At 43.6% G+C, this 19,556-nt stretch overlaps 1 protein-coding gene across 2 annotated transcripts; it reads left to right on the top strand.

Moving 5' to 3' along the window:
• The first annotated feature begins 614 nt into the window (after positions 1–614).
• On the top strand, positions 615–18,732 carry wars2 (tryptophanyl tRNA synthetase 2, mitochondrial). Of its 2 annotated transcripts, XR_003842370.1 has the most exons (7): positions 615–719; positions 10,719–10,979; positions 13,450–13,530; positions 15,166–15,248; positions 16,366–16,484; positions 17,354–18,042; positions 18,271–18,732. XR_003842370.1 is itself a non-coding variant. In XM_029530706.1 (6 exons), exons 1-6 carry the CDS (start codon positions 615–617, stop codon positions 17,800–17,802), a joined length of 1,098 nt encoding a protein of 365 aa, XP_029386566.1. In that variant the 3' UTR covers positions 17,803–18,732. The 2 variants fall into 2 exon arrangements, 1 of the variants encoding a protein (XP_029386566.1); XM_029530706.1 differs by having other exon boundaries at positions 17,354–18,732.
• The last annotated feature ends 824 nt before the right edge of the window (positions 18,733–19,556 follow it).

Raw genomic sequence — 19,556 nt, 5'->3', positions numbered from 1 at the left:
TAGCCAACAGGGGAAGAAGACGAGGCAGCGATTCTGTGAATTTAGAAAACAGCTGGCAATTTATCCTGCTAATGAGAAAACTGCCGTTTTTCCAAAGCAAGAGACCCAACGTGTTCATCATTATAAACAGCAGATTCTGAGAGACGCTGGCGGCTGTCACGTGATTGACAGCAGCAGCCAATCACATCACTGGCTTTTACCTGCTCGCTCTGATTGGCAGGCAAACACCTAGTGAGGAGAAGTTGCATAACAAACATTGTGCATGTTTCTACCTGAGCACCTCATTTATTTTATTATTTGAAGTATTTTTGGGCCGCTGCAGCATGTTTCTCCTTGTCGGCCAAAACTCACCTGAAAGCCTCCTTATTTTATTACCAATAGTTAACACAGTTCTTTATTTCTTTATTGTAATATGTTTCATTATATTTACATCACTGTTGATGTGGTATTAATTTTAATTAACCTAAAACTGATTTGTATATCATAACACTTATCTGTATTGTATTAGCTCATCAACTCACCTTGCCTCCCTTTAAATTGACCGTCTTTTACCGAACCGCGTTTGTCCCTTTTTGTCCTTTCAACGCCGCCGTCGCCTGACGTCACACTGGAAAATGGCGCTGCCCATACGGGCTAAGTGGAGACATGTCTTCAGCTTCATTCAGAGGTTTAAATGTCCCCGAAAGCTGCTCTCCTCCAGACCTGGACCTGAAAACAAGGTGGGTGGAGACTTTGTTTGTGTTCCCGGTTTTGAAACGAAAAGCCTCGAAAGCGGAGCGGCACCGAGCCGGTTTGTGTCTGTTGTGTCTGTTGTGTGTTACCGACTCCTGCTCACGGACCCGGACGCTGTTTTCAGCCTTGAATGTGGAGTATTAAAGCCCGTTGAGCTGAAAACCGACTGCAACTTATTAGCTTATTAACTTTTCTTTATTTCTGGACACAGATGTTTGAAGGACGCTGCTGGTCTGACAAAATAAAGACAAAACCTGCAGCAAGTGTTGGTTTTATCTTTTATTAGTCAATTCAAATATCATTATCTCAAAAAAAAACCACCTACAGTTTCTCCAAGGCAACTTTAACGTCCATTTTCTTCCATTTACTGTCATATATAACCGGGAAAACAAGACCATGATGACCAAATGACTGTTTCAGGGGTCTATAGGTCATATCCTCTGTCCAAGATTTGGTTTGTTTCATCCACCACTTTTTAATTCTACAGCTGGAACATTTGATAGCTATTCTACATGTAGCAGCCAGAAAGTGTGAGCTTCACTCTTAGTCCATACAAATTAAAGGCACATCCCACCTTCAGGGTCAGTTATTGTCTGATTCAAGACAGTCCTATCAAAATAAATCTAGATATAACCCTCAGCCACTTTGGTGCTGGCTTTAAAGGACCTGGAACAAAAGAAAAGAATAATGGATTGGTGATTGGTGATTAACGCTCATTAATGTTTCCTGTAGCTAGAAAACCTGATTGGTGCAAGTCGATCATCAGTAAAATAATGCAGTCATTCTTCATTCAGATCTTCAGGATCAGCTTTGTGGTTGAACAGCGTGACTGTTAATATGATTTTATTTCAGCATTTAGAAAACACTTGTAGATTTGCAGCAGGAATAATTGGTTGTTGACATCTGCACCATTTCCTTTGATAGCAAAAAGCATTTAACAATAACTGTCAGCTGCTGTGAAGGAAAACTTGGTTACACCCAACCCTCGGGGGAAAGACTTTCTGGGAAATGGAGGAAAAACATCAACTAAAGTAGAACGAAACACGAAAAGCTGAAGTGAAAGATATCTCTTTGTTTAAAAAGCACATGAATTAAATGTCGTGATTATGTTTGACAGTAACCTACAGATTTTTATCTTCCTACGGGAATTTGTGTCAAAGGTTTTTGGGTTATTATTTCATTATTTATTCCTGTGTGAACAGCACAGTTCATCCCTAATTCATCGCAGCTTTTATTCATGGCTGTAAACTTTCCCCTTGTCTATCTTGAGTTTATTTCTGTCATTTCCTTTCCTTGTCGTGGCCAGGGACATCGCTTCCTCACTTTCTCTGGTGTAACTCTTAACTTTATGTGCCCACCGTAACTCAGCCAAGGGAAGCAAATGGGGTGTTAAGGCAAACAACGAGTCTCTTGGCTCACGTAAGAATAACCGGTGCGTTTCAGCAACAACAACCATGCTAATTATTGAGCCGTTCTTACGTTACAATGAAGCCGAAAGCCTCACCCATCTGCCCACAGTCCTGTTGTCGGTTGATGTACGAGCTGTAATACAGTACGTGCCTTCACCGCTGTCCCGGCTGTGTTTTGTTAAGGCATAGTCTCCGGAGAGGCCGCGGAGGTGTGCAACTAGAGGGGAGGAAGAGGGGGGAGGGGTGAGGCTCAAAAAAGCATCACAGCAGCGCTTCATTACCAGTAATAACATCAGAAATGAAGTGTTGGTTTTCATTTGTTTTAATTTTCTCCAAATGTGCATGGGCGAGTGCAAACACCAGCGCTCACAATGCACCCGAGGTGTGATGTGCGTCAAACAAGATGCTGTTTTACTCCCCCCTCGCTCTTCCCTGGAAAATGTGTTTTTAAAAGTCACCGAACCTCAGTGGGCTGACACAGAGACAAAGTGTGACCTTTTTGAATTTTGAGAAATGACGGAGAGCAAAAAAGTTAAGTCACTTTCTAAAGTCTCGTCACTCGTAGTTAAAACTGGCTTTTAATTTCTGATCATTACAGCGAGTACAAGTGAGACAACCTGCTGTGATTTGACAACAACAGAGAAACATGAGCAGATGGAAGTCGTGAAAAGTTTGGTCATCTGTTATTTTTACGAGCCCGACATGAGACAGTCCGGTTTTCACAGTAAAGTACAAGACATGTTTTTGTTCAGCTACAGTAGATAAACCGTCTGATCCAGAGCTGACGAGTTCCTGTCATTACTCATTAGCATTTCTTTAAAGGGAGATATCATATTCATTCATTATAAATTCAGTTTGACTGAAGTGAGATGAGCTGTTTGGCCTGTTGCACAGAGCAAGGTGCGTATTGGGAAAGACAGGCAGGGTCTAATTGAAGGTTAGTGCCTTTATAAAGTATATACTTATAAACAATAGTACAAGCTTAGCTGAACAAAAAGGAAACAACTTGAAGCTGAACAGTGCAATATATTCATTATAATCACCATGTGTGTAAAATAAGTGATCACTCTGAAAATTCACCTCACAGGTTCAGTTCTAGACTTTACTTCGTCCTAAAGAGAAGATTGTATCAGTTATCTGAACCATCAGGGCTTCAAATGTTCTTGTCTTGTAGTTTAAAGTCGTGCAGCTGCAGCGTTGCCTGTTCTGTTGTCAAAGCATAAAGTAAATAAATAGTATATAACATTTATCTGTAAGTGTGATTGGTATTAAGTGGTCCAAACTAAACTAATAAGGCTTAAATCTGGACCAAGTTTTTGATAAATGAACTAATAATGTCAGAAATGTATCTCTTCCCTTCCACTAAACCTCCAGCCTCATGTCAGCTGTAAATACAGGGCTCCCCGTCCAGGCGTCCCTCGCCTGTGGTCCTGTTATTGGCTGATATCAGTCATGTCAGCTCGGGGCTCCAGGAAAGAGGAAGTGACTTCTAATTTGCCTCTCTGTTCTCCTCGGCTCCAAATTCACTTACTCGGGTGTCAGCTAAAACCATTAGAGCGGCTGCTGCGCCTCATGGGAGAGGCCGGCGAGAGCGAGGAAACATGGCCTCCCCTTCGAGGATGTTCATTAACTGCCCTATTTATTTTCAACTGTCAGAAAAGCCGGCTAATTCTCAGCAGTCCGCTCCGTGTAATTAAGTCTGTCGTAGTTGTTCTCCAGCCACAGCCCTCTCTCAGACTCTTACCTCTTTCTTAAAACTGTACCATATGTCAGCATATTTCCCTCCCCTTTTTTTTTTTTTCCCCCTTTTTAAATTCACATCAAACTAATCTGAATTACAGAATCAGTCTGTACACATGTGACCGTACTGCTGTCTGGGGACTCTTAGTAACTTTCCCATGTTTTCGCTTGTGCGTGATCCAGCGCCTTTAACTTAGCATCTGACATTTTTAATTAAAACCCACCGAGTATCTGGTGTCATGGCTGCGAGCTGCACTCAAACAGACGTAGGAGGAAATGGCTGCTGCTGGACTGTTACCATAATTGTAGATTGATAAATTTATGAAGTGTTTGCCGTCTCTTTATTTTATGTTATTTTGTGAATTTTATGCGTTCTTCAGGTATTATACGTTCCCCCGTCAGTCATTTGTTTCCTGCAAGTGAAATAAAGTTAAACATGCCCATTGTCGACACCAAAGAAGGAGGAAGTGGTTAAATGAAACTATTTGAAGCAGTTTGGATGGAAACAAGTAACTCTGGCATGAATGTGTTTATCTTAACGGTGAAAAATGTTACATATAAATTAAGCTAGCCTCGCTTTTCCAGCTGCACACAGCTGCTCTACATGTGATCGTGGGCATGTTGTAGGCAGCTCGCTCTGCTTTTCAAGGTGGCTGGACTCAGAGTGCAGTTTCAGGCGGCGATACCGCTGTAAATAAAAGAGCTGTTATCAGGCCTGATTTGCGGCTTGTTGATTTTTGGATGACAGACGGTAGCTATCGTGGGATGGATGTTGGGAATTATTTTTCACCTTCAGAAAATAATTCAGTGCTCAGACAGCAGAAAATGCTGTTAAGACGGGCTCGGTTGTTTTCAGTGAGACCACTGGAAAAAAAAAAAAAAAAAAAGTTTTAATCTGCTGTGCCGGCCAATCGGATACAAGCTTACATTTCCTGTCCTTCACATATTGAAGCCGACGCTGTGATTCTGCTGGAATCGCACATGACTGTTCAGTGATTTAGGATCCAATCAGTCTATAAATTTATTGACTGGATTGAATTTTCAGGACTTGAAGCAGCGATGGTGTTCAGCCTGCATGCTCATTTTAAAAACTTGGCGTTTAATCAGCACAAGCTGTTTTGTTGGTGTCACAGAGTGTGACGTTTGTTGTACTTCTTACATCAGCAGGTAATGCGACTCTGTTATTGAGACAATATCACTTGTCACTTCCCATAAACTAGAAATGTCATTAAACATTTATTTTTTTCTAATGAGCTAGATTACAGTTTCCTGTCTTAAATAGTTGCTGGTCCGTTTGGGCCCCCCCAACACACACACACACACACACACACACACACACACACACACACACACACACACACACACACACCCTCGGGCTGTATTGAAGTCTGGATCCTTCAGAAGCTGCAGCCTGTTAGGGACTGGAGGCTGCCTGGTTATTTTTGGAGCACTGTCGGGCCTTGTCTGCGGGGAGTGCTGTTTTTGAAGGGCCTCCAGTCCCATTAATCAGCCAAGGGACCCCACGGCGTGAGCGGGCCCTGAGCCCTGGCCCGCCACACTGCGGCGTTCTGTTCCTGTAACCTCGCTCTCTGCACAGTGTGAAGCTCAGAGGAACCTCATCAATCTCACCTGTCCCACACGTCAACCGCAGATTTAATCAAACGCTCCTTTTGGGCATTCCCTGCCTCCCCCCTCAGAGGAAAAAAAGGAGGAGGAAAAAAGTCTTGACTGAACTGTGGTCACTCTTATATTCTTATTTTCGTATCTTTATTTTTATCACATTTCTTCATCCATCGTTTGATTTTTCTGGATTTATTTTTTATTTTTTATCCGTGCTTGCGTTTCTTAATTATCTTGTCCGTGATGATGTTCAGTCATGTGCGTTTTTCTCTGCGGTCAAATGCACTTTGTTTCAAGCTGTGGTGTGATCCCACATTGGCTAAACACACAAGACCTTTTAAAGACGGGGGGTGTAGGGGTGGGGGGGTGGGGTGCACAGTTAACCCCATTTCCTTTTTGATACCTCTGTGAAGTGCAGCTCTGTTGGCCGCCGCGTTAACAGGTCCCAAAGTGAGACGAAGACAGAGATGAAGAAAGATACAGAGGACCTGGGGCCGGAGGAGGGTGTCACAGTGCATGTCAGCATGATGCCGGTGTTAATGGGGTGCATGGTGGGGGGGGGGCAGAAGAAGAACACTGGATCCTGTGTGTGGGACGGCCTCCGTGTGCAGGCCGGTCCAGAAGTTCTGCAGCCACGGTCAGATGTGGAGCTCCTACCTGGCCCACAAAGAGCTGAGAGACATGTTGAAACTGGCACGGTAAAACGGGGGCCACTGTTGACCCCCACCCATCAGCCCCTCGCTGAGAGAGTTGTCAGTGGGCCACTCAAGGACTCATGGGCTCCGATATGATGTATGAGCCCTGAAAAGCAGCCCAGAAGCTATCTGAGAAGAGAAATTCACTGTTTTGCAAAGTCCCAGCTCAACCAAAACCAGGTCTGTGATTAATAACGGCGAGGTTCTGGGCCCGGACACGTTCGAAGCTCCAACTGCTCAACGTTTATAATCTCATCTTTTTCTTAACGACATCTCCTCAGCAGAGTCTGCAGTTCATACGTCTGAAACACACCTCGAATTCCACCTTTTTCTGCTGCGTGGTTTGAGTCCAGACAGTTAAAATGATTAAGAAGTGATAAGATTCAGCGCAGGGCCCCAAAAGTAAAAAGGATTGTTTAATTAAACAGCCCACATGATAATTCATACCAGGTGTGCTCGCGCTTTCTTTATATTGCCACTTGGAAATGGGGGGAAAATGTGATTTGCTGTAATTTAATTGATCCTACTTGAAGGCACATTGGTCACATCTTGTCTGAATTTGGTTTGTATGCGGCTCAGTGTGCGTTTGGTTTGCGCCTGTTTAGAAAATGGGACTGAAATATGTAGTGTGAATGAATTTCAGCCAACAAGATGAGCAACGTCTCTGTCCAGTTTTATTGTGGGAGTACACGCTGTCCGCATGCATTGCTTCATAAATCAGGCAAAAAAAATGTCCTTGCATATTTCTGTCCTCGTGCAGATTCACAACACACAATTTATTTATTTTTTCTGTTTTTCCCACATCTGTTCTCTTTCGCCTATTTGTCATTGTTACAGATTCTTCCGTGAGGGTGTAATTTCATTTCACTGTTGCTCTTACTTAATTGACGATTCAACATTTGTCCTTTTGTTTCCCATCGTGCAGGGAATCATTTCCTGGAACTGAACTTTCCTCTGGAGTCGTGGGAAACCTGGTGTTGATCCCTCCAACAAAGTGAATCAGCTCCAGTCGACTGTTGTTTTCCACTGGATAGCGCAGCTCGTACCAGGACCCGGTCATGGTGTTGTTCTTTTGTTTGATAGTTTTCCCCCCTAACGGTGTCGCTCCTCGATGTGAGCAGCTTCAGAGCTGTTGATGTAGGCAAAGACGGCGACACTTGCGGACACACGTGTGTGTTTGCTCGTGTCCTCCATTCCCCGTGGATAGCACCACACACATGCACACACTGACAAATGAGCACATATTCCCGGAAAGGTACTGCAAGTGTGAAAACATGGCCTTTTTTTAGTGTATGTAACCTTCTAGCTGTTTGCGTTAATGTCACACACACATGGCGCTTAATGCGTTTAGCACATGGCAGACGTGGATGAAGAGAGCTTTCGTCGCCTTAGTGACGATGTAGTGCGACAACGCCGGCGTCTCAGTGTAAAATATGAGGAGAGAACAGGCAGCATGTCCGACGGCTGTGAGACAATGGGCTGCTCACACGTCTGATTGTTTGACTTTGTGTATCCACGGATGGTCCATCAGAGGTCCACACAGCCCGATCTGTCATTCATTCACAATTACAAGTTTTTCATCCTGAGTGGCTCGCAACGCTGAGGGCTCCGACAATTTTAATCACACTGGTTTTAGTTTTCTCTCGAATAAATATTTATTTTTATTAATTTGTTGGTTGATAGTAAATAGAGGGATAGATAATGATTTTTTGCAGATATTAATGGTTTCTGGATGATAAATCCTTTAGACTTCGGTCATTTACTGAACATTTCTCCAGCAAACCAAGGAAGTGAATATTTGGATTTTATTGACATTTTTAATGAACGTCTTTTATGTGTTTCCTTAAAGTCTTGATCAGGTTAAAATCCATTTCCTTTTGAACAAATGCTGGACAAAGTTCTGTTTTGCCTACAAGTATTTTGCGACGCTTCCAGCTCTTTAAATCTGGTTATAAATTATTCAGTCATTGGAATTGACTGAATGTGAGGTGCACTGGATTTATGCTACTGACCACGAGCTGTCATTTCATCCCGAACACATGAAGCCGATCACCCTGCAAGTATTTGAATGTTGGAAAGAATTCACTTGCAAAGGTTCTAATATAGTCCGTGGCAAAGTCAGCAAGATAATGATATTTTATTGCTGTTGGCTTTGCAGTGCGGTATTCATTACCGGCATTAATTGCTTTGCACCATTTACTGTCCCCTCTGTCATCATGCAGTGGTTGATTTACCTCTTTGCTTTCTACTCCAACAGCAATAGAGGTACAAGTTTACAGACGCTTTCCTCTGACTGTAGGTAACCCGGTGAAGTGGCGTGATGCGTGATAACCCAACGATTGCCCAGTGGCGAAGTCAGCCGCGCCGTTGACTCTCATTTAACACTCGATTGGCTCAAATGACACCATTACCATGTCTGCATGGCTAATGGCTTCCCCTGGGGGGCCGCAGCAGAGAGGGAACATGCGTTTGGCGTGTCAGCTCGAGGTGAGAACACACATGAGCCAGACTCAGGGCCCCGTCCGCACCCAAATCAGTCCTGACACCTCTTAAGAGCCTCTCAGCATCAATGGCACTCCAGTGCAATTACCCCGTTGGTAATGACATAAGCACCCAGTTCCTTCCTGCCTCTCTCTTGCCGGGCAGAGACCAGCTCCCTCAGGCCAGGAGGACGGAGGCTTTGTGGGCCTCGCTGGCCTCAGAGCGGTTGTCATCTGATCCCTTCAGGGCCAAAAGACCTGAGAAGCTCTGGGCCACGCCGGTGAGAGGGCAGCTGTTATCTGATCTCAGATGCTGTCCCTCAGTCAGATTGAATGTGATGCTGCTCAGCAAGCTGTCAAGATAAGCGATGTCCCAGCAGCGAGCAAGGAGGATATCCTCTTAAAACTTCAGCTTCTAATGGTTAGTTATGATAACCTTGAAGAGTGCAGCTGCGGAGCATATGATCGCCGGTCAGATCGGAGGTGATAACAGAGTTCCCAGGAGTTTTGTGGGCGGGACGCTTTGAAAAAAACAGGCTACTCTGATGAAATGTCCAGGTGTTGCTGTTTACAACCCAACGACACATCTCACGTTGAGCTCATTGAAAATGTAACTTTGAGGGATATGTGAAGTTCAGGACGAGTAAAGAAAGATCCTGCCATAAAGTAGAAAACTGTGGATGTTGCACCAAGAATAGAACTTTGCTTTGTTGAGTTTTTTTCTTCTTGTTAGAGTATTTAAATTTACCGGGCCATGTCCAAACCAGAACCTAAATACAGCTTGATGCGTTTCAATCAGACTGATCCTGTTGGGGCCTGTATGATCTGTTGATCTGTTTGGTCTAGAACCAAAGTCAAGTCAAAATGAGTTGTAACAGCTCATTGTAAGAGTCAAACTGTTATTTTGACTCTTACATATTTCAATAATAAGCCTTTAACCCTGACGAGCTCCCTCTGGTTTTCTGATTATTAGCTCTACCACGTGTTCCGCCTCCACGACCCCTCGTCACCTTCTCACCTGCGAGGCGCTGCTTCCAGCCAAGCCACAACACAGCACCTCTGCTGAGAGCTCAGTCCAGGTCTCCATTGTGGGTTCTCCACACGTATGTGCCAAAACACTTTGTCTTTCCAGCTGCCCAACAAAAACACTGTGTCGTCCTTTTTCTGCGCCGTCGAGGCCAAAATCTCCTGCGTAACGGGTCTGGTGAAGAAGCCCTGTATTTTGGATGCCAGCGCGGTTTCGTGTGTCATGACAGGTACCGCTCTGTTCACCCTCTAATTGTATCATGCGGCGCTTTGTGCCACAGGCAGCGGTCGGGACTCTCTTCCAACTCTGCCAAATGAAAGCCAAGGTTCAGCACGGCCAACGGCAGAAGAAATGAGGCGGTCTGGCTTGGCCATGCTCTGCAAAAAGAGAAAGGCGATGTTTGCCCAAAAGCTCCCTCTTTCTTTTAGAGGAGGCCTCAGCTCCAGCTCTTTTTAAATCAGACTTTTGTTGTTGAGGGCTGTATGTTCTGTGATATATTTCATATTCCAGCTCCTTCCTCTCAGCGTCCCTCCCTGTTGTCTTAACAGAGGTCTTGAGGTTGGTTGGATGGATGTTGAGTGTTATTTTTGGCCGGAGAGGTGATGCAGTCCTTTTAGGTGTTAGCCGTGGAGTTAGCATCGTGCTGCTGTCCAACCTGCCTGTAATTCATCTCCGACACTTCAGTCTCTGCAGGATTCTTTCTGGTTGTGACTTTCTCTTGTTTTCTCTCCTCGAGGAGTTTCTGTTCTTTCTTTTCATCGCTCTAAGATTCAGGTTAGCTTAGTCAAGTCAACACGTTTTAAACAGCATTAAGCTGATCAGGTCCAAGTATGAAGACCAATAGAACAAATAAAAACAAGTAAAGCAAAAGCAAAGATACAAGAAATTATACACCAGCAACCTCTTTTTTTTTTTTTTTACATTAAGGCATGGATAACTTTCTCTGTATCTTTTAAAGGGCTGAATCATCACAGAGCTGCTTTTAAACACAAAGCATGTCCTACTTCTTCTCCAGGAGGCTGCAGGAGGTGGACGAGTATTTTCTGGGATCCAGCCGACGGGAGTTCCTCACCTGGGAAACTACCTGGGCGCCCTGGAGAACTGGGTGTCCCTGCAGAACCAGTATCCCTCTGTGCTCTACAGCATTGTGGACCTTCACTCCATCACCCAGCCTCAGGACCCGGCCCAGCTCAGGACCAACATCCTGGACATGGCAGCCAGCCTGCTGGCCTGCGGCATCGACCCGGAGAGGGCGATAATGTTCCAGCAGTCGAAGGTGAGCAGGAAGCAGCAGCTCTACATATCTGTACATTTAATTCACATGCAAACTGAAGGTGTTAATATCAGAGATGGAGCATCAGGACGTCCCAAAAATGTAGTGTCATTCTGGGCTCCAACATGATGATCCTAATGCTGCTTCATTTATTTGATTGGACAAAATAATGGAAACACCTTTCAACGTAATGCAATAATGTTTAAGAGCTTTTAAATTATTATTGTTATAACGTCTTCAATTCAGGATCAGCAAAATCTGATCAGCTGCTGACTCTGATCTCTGCTTTATTAAATGAAAACAAAGTCTGTCTTCAGAAACAAGAAGGAACCAAGAGGGATGATGATGGTGATTTCAGGTTTGAATTAACAGTGAAGTGATGACAGAAGGAGAAATCACAGCTGTTTGTTTCTCCCTTCATAATGTGTGTATTTTGTTTTCCTCATAAGTTTAGACAGCTCAGTCCGAGTTTCTCTGCCACACACACACACACACACACACACACCCAGACCTATTTTTACTCCCGTTTAGCTTCATGCCACATAACTTGGCAGCGATGGGACCCTCCTGTTGAACACGCCTGCTCCACATGTAAAAATATGACGGCTGCCCAAAGAAAACACACACACACAAAAAAGGACCGGAGTAGTGACGAGCTGAACCCAGTGGTATCAGAAATTAAATGAATGAATCAGCAGCTCCGTAAATCATCTGGGTTTTAACAAAAGTACCAAGCAGGAAAGTGGATTTAAGTGTGGAGGGCCAACTGTTAGCTGTTCTCCCAGAATCCGTTTCCACGGCTGTATGATCTGCCACTATCGGAGTAATTCCCGTATGATCCGTAACATTAGCCTATCTCTTGTCGCGGTGCATTCCTGCCATGCTGCATGAATAGATGCCCTGTTCTCCCAGAGCCTTTAAATATCAGAGTTTTATTGCACTTCAAACCATATCCATCCCTTCCTGCGCTGTCATCGACATCTGTCCCATCTCTTGTCTGTCTGCAGTGTGTAATGAATACCGGCCCCCTACATGGTCGCCTCAAATCCGGCTTTATGTCCCCGCTGTCTGCTGTTGACGTCACGCTGCCCAGAATGCTTTTCAAGCACCAAGAGAAAGAGGATGGCGATACGGCCAGTGTCCATAAACTTTAATTTGCTGAAGCAGAAGGATATATCCCTCATCTACACACACACACACACACACACACACACACACACACACACGCACACACACATTCAAGCATTGTTTTCATATCCAGGCTCGTCTCAGTGAAAGCAGATATGTCGGAGTTAATTTCCAACTGCACAAGCTACGCTACATTAACGTTCACCTCTTTGTGTCTCCTCAACATGTTGTTATTAATATTATAAATTCACTTGAGCACATGCAAAACAGCTCCTGTTATTTTTTTTTCCAACCAGAACAAAATATGAACTTCTTCAATAAACAAATCACTAACTTTAATTTAAAATACAGATGCACAAACCTGTGCAACAACAATAAAAGCAGATGGTGTGTTAAAAGTCACAGGAAGTTTGAAGTGTGTCCTGCTGGGAGATTTGAAATGCAGCTGTTTACTTTTGTGCGCGCAGACACACACACACACAACTGAAGAGCTGTGGTGAAATAAAAGCTAACTACAATAATAGAAAATTGTTGTAGTTATACTCAATCTTTTTGTCCCCCTGTTTATTTGCTGGTGATAGGAGCCCTCAGGTTTTGTCTGATTTCAGGTGTGAGCTGATGCACCTGTGTGGAGGACAGAGGTGGAGAAAGGCAGTATGAGTTTCTGCCACTCGGAGGCGCTATGGAGTCACCCTACTCTGCCTCCCTGACCCATTTCACAACTCCCCATCTGTTCATCTGTTTGTTTAATCTCTCCATTGAATTGATTTCTTCTGTTTGTCTCTGACATGCTGCTCTGTGGTCACAGGAACTTTGCAAGCTATGGATACATACTGGACTTAATTTTGTAAATGTATATAATTACCTTTTTTTTTTGTTGTTGTTGTTGTTGTTGTTGTTGTTTTTTTGAGTTTTTTTTTTTTTTTGTACACATACTTAAACAAACCAAAGCTAACATTTGTCCAAATCTCGGGTCAAAATGAGGACTGACAAAAAGAGAAGAAAAAAACCACAAAGACAAACCACGCAGCAACAAGCAGAGTTCAGTGCTGCGTATTAATTGAAGCACCAGTTTTGCAGTTGCTTGTGAGTTGATTACAGAGTTCTGGTGGTTAATTATAAAAAAAAAAAAAAGTACAGATGCAGAATAAACTAAATCAGGACTAGACTGGAATATGTAATTCAGTGAAACAGAGTGATGGCATCGAGGACAAAGGATTCAAAGACAGTGTTGTTGTTGTAGTTGTTGTAGTAGTATTATTTGTACCGAGATGCAAAAGTCGTGTGTGTTTTTAAATCAGATATTGATCCTAACCTGTTTCTGGATCTGCCCCCCCCCCTGCAGGTCTCTGAGCACGCTGAACTCTCGTGGATCCTGAGCTGTCTGACCAGCATGCCCCGCCTCCGACACCTGCCGCAGTGGAAGGTGACGCCTTTATTTCCTGCAGCCAACACACTCACACCTTTAGCCTGATCAGTAAATATCTATAATTTAATATCCTCCAACACTTCAGAGTTCATGGAGAAGATCTGTGTGTGTGTAATGTCGCTGTGGTGCAAATTCATTCTTTTGAGGACATATTTAAATTAGATTTAAATTTTTTTTAATTAAATATAATTTTAAATTATTATTTTATTTTCTTCTAACCAGCATTTATTGACTATTTAAATGGGCTAACGATTTCACTTTTATATATATATATAATTAGAAGTCATTTATTTGTTTGACCACAAGAATTATATTTTAACTTTTATAAATTGATAAAGAAAAAAAAAATCAAAGAAAAGAAAGTCATGGCTTTGCTTTATTATTATCTTTAGCATTGATCAGCAGATAAACGTTTAGTAAATAAAGACACACCATGCTGTCGTAATAATCAGATGAGTGTTTTCATGTCTTCATGTATTTATCTACAGGTTAAACAGACAGAGGCTGCTGTATAAACAGTTAAATTAAATGAAAGTTTTCAACAGAGCAGTCATAGTGTAGATTAATATGGACTTTAAAATGCCCTCCAGGCCGTAAAACGCTGTCCTAACTGCACAAAGACGTAATGATGACTTAAAATGAATGGAATCAGTGTTTGTCTGCGAGGACGTCACTTCAGTTAATTGTAGATCAATTAATTTTTTTCCACAAGTTGGACATTCGACATTAAAATGTAAACAATGAACTAAAACTCTGAAACTCAATAAAGGCATGATTCTAAGTGAAAAGACTGAAACTGTTCGTCCTCGAGTGTCAAACAACAAACACCGGAGCAGGTTGTCGTGTGTGCTGATGGTTAGTTTGAAGTTCGCTGTCTAAAAACAGAGATTGAAGGTTTTTTTATTTTTTTTCTTTACATTTTTCTATCCAGGACTTCGTCATAGAGATCCAGTGCCAAGTTAAATCAAACCTCTTTTTCTTTTTCTTTTTTTTAATCAACCGTATCAACCGAAGATGAGAGGTATTGATTTCATAGCTGAACACAATTAAACTGAGACCGACTTTTAGATCCAGCTTCGGTTTCTGGGCATGAATCAAATCTGTCATCAAACAAACTGCAATCTGACGACAAACATGTTTCCTTCTATGGATATTACAATTATTGAGACTGTATATTTACCTCCTCTGGTTCATTCAGGCTGATTTTAATTATCACCTTGTCTGCACTTAGTTTCAAATTAAGATCATAGATTTTTTTTTTTCTCCCCTTCAGTTCAGTTTGTTTTCATTCTTTTATTTTTCTGCTCCACCTGCCAGATTTTTCCGGCCTCGCACCGTTTTTAGTAGAAGTGGCCAGGCGGCCCGGCTCTCTGATCCTGGTCTGTTGCTACATGGAAAACACCTTTTTGTTTACCCAGCAGCTGAGCTGATCTCATAACGGTGGAAAATGTCACATGAACTCATCCATACCACGTTTGTCTGAGAATCAATGAGTCGTAAAAGTGAAAATGGCTCTTTTCGGGGGGAAGAAAAAATCCAACCGGAGTTTGTTTTACTTCCTCGTTTTTCCTTGTTTAGTTTTATTTCTCTTTTCTTCTTTTGTTTCAATTTGATTTTTGTCTTTTGATCCAGATGAAGAGCAAACAGAAGCACGAGGGCAGTGTTGGTCTCTTCACGTATCCCGTCCTTCAGGCTGCAGATATCCTCCTTTACAAGTAGGAAGTGTGTGTGTGTGTGTGTGTGTGTGTGTGTGTGTGTGTGTGTGTGTGTGTGTGTGTGTGTGTGTGTGTGTGTGTGTGTGTGTGTGTGTGTGTGTGTGTGTGTGTGTGTGTGTGTGTGTGTGTGTGTGTGTGTGTGTGTGTGTGTGTGTGTGTGTGTGTGTGTGTGTTGCTCTTCATACAACGTTGAGCATCATCATTTCCAGTGTTTACCATATTTCCTGCACTTTTCTCTGAGGAAATGTCTTGGCTGCTGCTGCTTGTTGCACCTTTTATTATTATTATTATTTTCCAGTCAATCTGAAAAGTGAAGCCAATATAAAGGACAAGTTCACTGCTTTTCAGCCTAAACAGTGGATTTCTGTAAACTTTGTTTCAGGTGCAGATGAAGCTGGGGGAGGAAAAAAAAAAAAAAAAAACATGTCCAAAAATCAGCACATCCTGGTTGAAAGAATCATTTACGATCATTCTCATTGTTACAGACATGTGCTACCATCCTGTGTCTGAAAGCGCGTGCTGTGCACTTCAGCGAGAAACTGTATATTTTGAGTCTAGACAGACGTGAGTTCAAACGGCAGCAACCATGGGGTGATAAATCTATTCTGTGGCTTATCCTCAGTAACAAAGGCTTTGTTTCTGAAATGATTTTAATGTCTATTTATTCCCAGTAAGCAGCTGAACATAACTCCATTGTGTGGCAGAAATCTGCCCTCGTGTCAAATTAGAATTCCTGTAATTACAATTTGAAACTAAAAGAGCTTGGACTCCCAATTACATTTACCTGAACTGCCAGGTTGTAAATATCAGTGAGCATGACGACAAAACAAACGTCAGTCAGAGGTCGTCGTTAGACGTGATTAAACCCAGATTTTAGTGTCAGGGCTCTCCTCCCACATGGCCTGAACCTGAATGAGACCGACAGATTCCTGCATCAACAAATCCAAACGCTGCGTTTCCTCGATGAATCAAAAGTTATGTCTTCAGCTGTCAAGCAGTTAAAATCTGATGAGCCCTTCCTCCACCTCGTCCCCGGGTTTTGTTGTGTTTTTTAGCTTTGTTGTGTGTTGCGCGTTTGTTCAGGAAGCTCACGTTGTGTTGTGGCTCTGTTTCCTAGGTCCACCCACGTCCCCGTTGGAGAGGATCAGGTCCAGCATTTAGAACTGGCTCATGATCTCGCTCGCATCTTCAACAACAGCTATGGAGACCTATTTCCTGAACCCCAAGCCCTGCTGAGTAAGAACACACACACACACACACACACACACACACACACACACACACTAAAGACGTCTTCCATAGAGATGAAGATTTCAGCTTTAGCTGCTTGAAAACATCCGTAGAAGGAAATGTTCAGGTAACTGACATCTGTGAACGTCTCTTCTCATGACAATAACAGTCTGGTCCTTTTAAGGTAAAAGTCAAATATTAGATCATAACATACAATCAAATGTCATTTTGTTTTGAGTTATTACTCTGAGCTGTTTAAAATGTCCTGACAGTTTCCACACACACACACACAACCCCCTCAGTTTCCCCCTCAGCTGAAAATCAGTAACGTAAAAAGCTCAAGATGGAATCGGTCATGTGTGCAGTGCAGCTTTGATTAAAGAAATGTTTTCTTCCACTTGTATCAGAATAACAGTGTTAATAGATTCAGAGCTTGGGGAGGGGGCCGGGATGACATCAGTGTGCGTGTCAAATGTTTTCCCAAGCGGAGCTGCCAGTCACCACCTTTCCTTTAAAACCAAATCAAAGACTATTTTATGGTTGTTTGTTTGTTTGCCTGAGATGAGGACGTCTCAGAGCCGATGAACTGAAAAAGAGCCTGAAACATGGCAGAAGGATGGGGGTTGATAAATACGGAGCCCCGGCGGTCTGCTCATCAGTTCACACCCAGATTTGTCTTCAGCACACTGGAATGATTCTCACTCCAACACACAGACGCACACACTCATTCTTCTTTCGTTCTTTCTTTAATTTTCCCAAATTCCCTTCTGATTTTAACCCGATTCAGATCCACTTATCCTGAGTGACAGATCTTAGGCTGGTTTAAGATGAATCAGATCATAGAAACGCTTCCTCATTCTGGTTTCCCTCCACAGGTTCTACACAAAAGGTCAAATCGCTTCGTGACCCGTCTGCTAAAATGTCCAAGTCCGACCCCCAAACGATGGCGACCATCACCATCACAGACTCTCCCGACGCCATCGCCCTGAAGATCCGCCGAGCCGTCACCGACTTCACCTCTGAGGTCACCTTTGACCCGAGGACGCGTCCAGGTGTCTCCAACCTGGTGACCATCCACGCCGCCATGGCGATGATGAGCGTGGAGGAGGCGGTGTCCCAGGCCAGAGGGTTGGACACGGGAGCCTACAAGAAGCTGGTGGCCGAGGCCGTGATCCAGAAGTTAACGCCCATCAGAGAGGAGATCGAGAGGCTGAGGTCGGACCGGGCTCATCTGGAGGAAGTGCTGGATCGGGGGAACCGCAGGGCCCGGGAACTGGCGGCCCCGGTCCTCAGAGATGTTCGGCAGCGAGTGGGCTTCTGCTGAGAGGACGTTGGGCTGCAGAATAAAGCCACATTTATACTGCAGGTCTCGGCCGGTACTTAACCGCTGCTGCCACTGATAGTAAAATTTATTCCGGCAACTGTTTCCATTCCCAGGATAGTGCAGGATGTAACGCATTTATAACAAAACCTGCTGAAAGCAGCGTGGAAGAGACTCAACTAAAAACACCGGTGTGAATGACAACACATCTGTCGATGAGCAAAACAAGAAAGGATTTTATGCGTAAGCCATTAACTTTCTGAAGATAATGCAATTTATTTATCTGCCTGACAAGTTACCTCCTTGTTACTTTTGTCTTCTTGTTGACTGCGCTCATCCAAACTGCAAAACAATGAAATGTATCCTCACTCAGAAAATCTGTCCTTATTAAATGATGCTTGTGTTGAATTTAGATCTCAGGTGTTAAAGATCTGATGTTTTAACACATCTGTGCTTCTGTTCCCACTGGAGGTTTAATCCGGTTTGTTACATCCAGGTGGGAATCAGATCAGATCCATGAAATCGGAATCATCAGAAGTTCCTCACAGAGCAGGAAGAACAGAGAGGCTGTGAAAACACCAACGAGAAAAACACTGAAGGCCTGCAGACGACCACAACACGAGAGCAGCGGCGGTTCGGGCCTGTGGGCGTTTTGTTGGACCGAGAGACTATTTGAAAATCTGCAAAACGAACAAATGAGCAGAGTTGTCCGAGTGTTTACTGTCAGCTCGTTTAAATGGTGAGCAGTCTGCATCATCGGGGCAGGGCCGGCAGCCGAGGCCGACCTCCGCGCTCACAACACACTGCAGCTGTTGTGGAGCGCCTTCCCCGCTGACCTGTTTATTCCAGCTGCAGCCGTTGTAGCCAAACGGAGGACTTCAGGGCAGGTGGAATAAACTTCTTTAACCTCCAACTCAAAAGCTGCTTTGTAGAACCAGCCAACCTTCAGTGTTGTTGGCTCATTGTGCTTTACGAATAAACACCCCTGAAATGTTTGTGCGCTTTTGGAGCGTTTGTTTCGTTGCAGAGGACAGCAGTGATGCGTCGCAGAGTCAGGACGGTCTGCTGGTTTTCAGGGACAGGCCTCGATCCGGCTCCGCCCTGAACTCAGAGGTAAAGACCTGGACCTGGTGACGGGCTGTCACCTGCTGTCATCCAGTTTCCCCCTCATGTGTCTTTGAATATATATATATATGGTTTTATTTTTTATGTTTTTCATCCTTTTTTGTGCACAAAGCTGACAACAAAACACATCATGTGATTAACACACTTCAATCACACTTTAACTACACACACCCACACACACACACACACACAAAGTTTTCTTCACTGAACTTTAAGACTCCTGCTGCAGCCACCATCATTTCTTTGACTCTATTCATCCCTGATTCCTGGATTTCCTCCGTTTTCATTCCTTCCCTGTTTTGCTGCCATCATTGATTATTTCCTCATGCTTTCTTTGATTATTGATCCGTTTTTGTCTTTCTTTTTTCCCCCTAAATTCCTCTGAACACACTCCGCCCCCCTGCTCTCGTCATCTTTCCTCTCATTGAAAATGCATCTCTGCAGTCCTTGGATCAGTCCTGCAGGATTTCATGCCATCTCACACACACACACACACACACACACAGACACACACTTTGCCGTGTTTACCTGGAACAGTGCGTGTCCTCGCTCGTTTTTCTGATTCAAAATAAAAATATACACACTGCACCACTCAGACACACACAGACACACACAGAGCTGCAGCGACACCA

This window comes from Echeneis naucrates, chromosome 21, assembly GCF_900963305.1.
Source record: "Echeneis naucrates chromosome 21, fEcheNa1.1, whole genome shotgun sequence".
NCBI classification, from domain to species: Eukaryota; Metazoa; Chordata; class Actinopteri; order Carangiformes; family Echeneidae; genus Echeneis; species Echeneis naucrates.
This window is presented reverse-complemented; position numbering and strand designations above follow the sequence as displayed.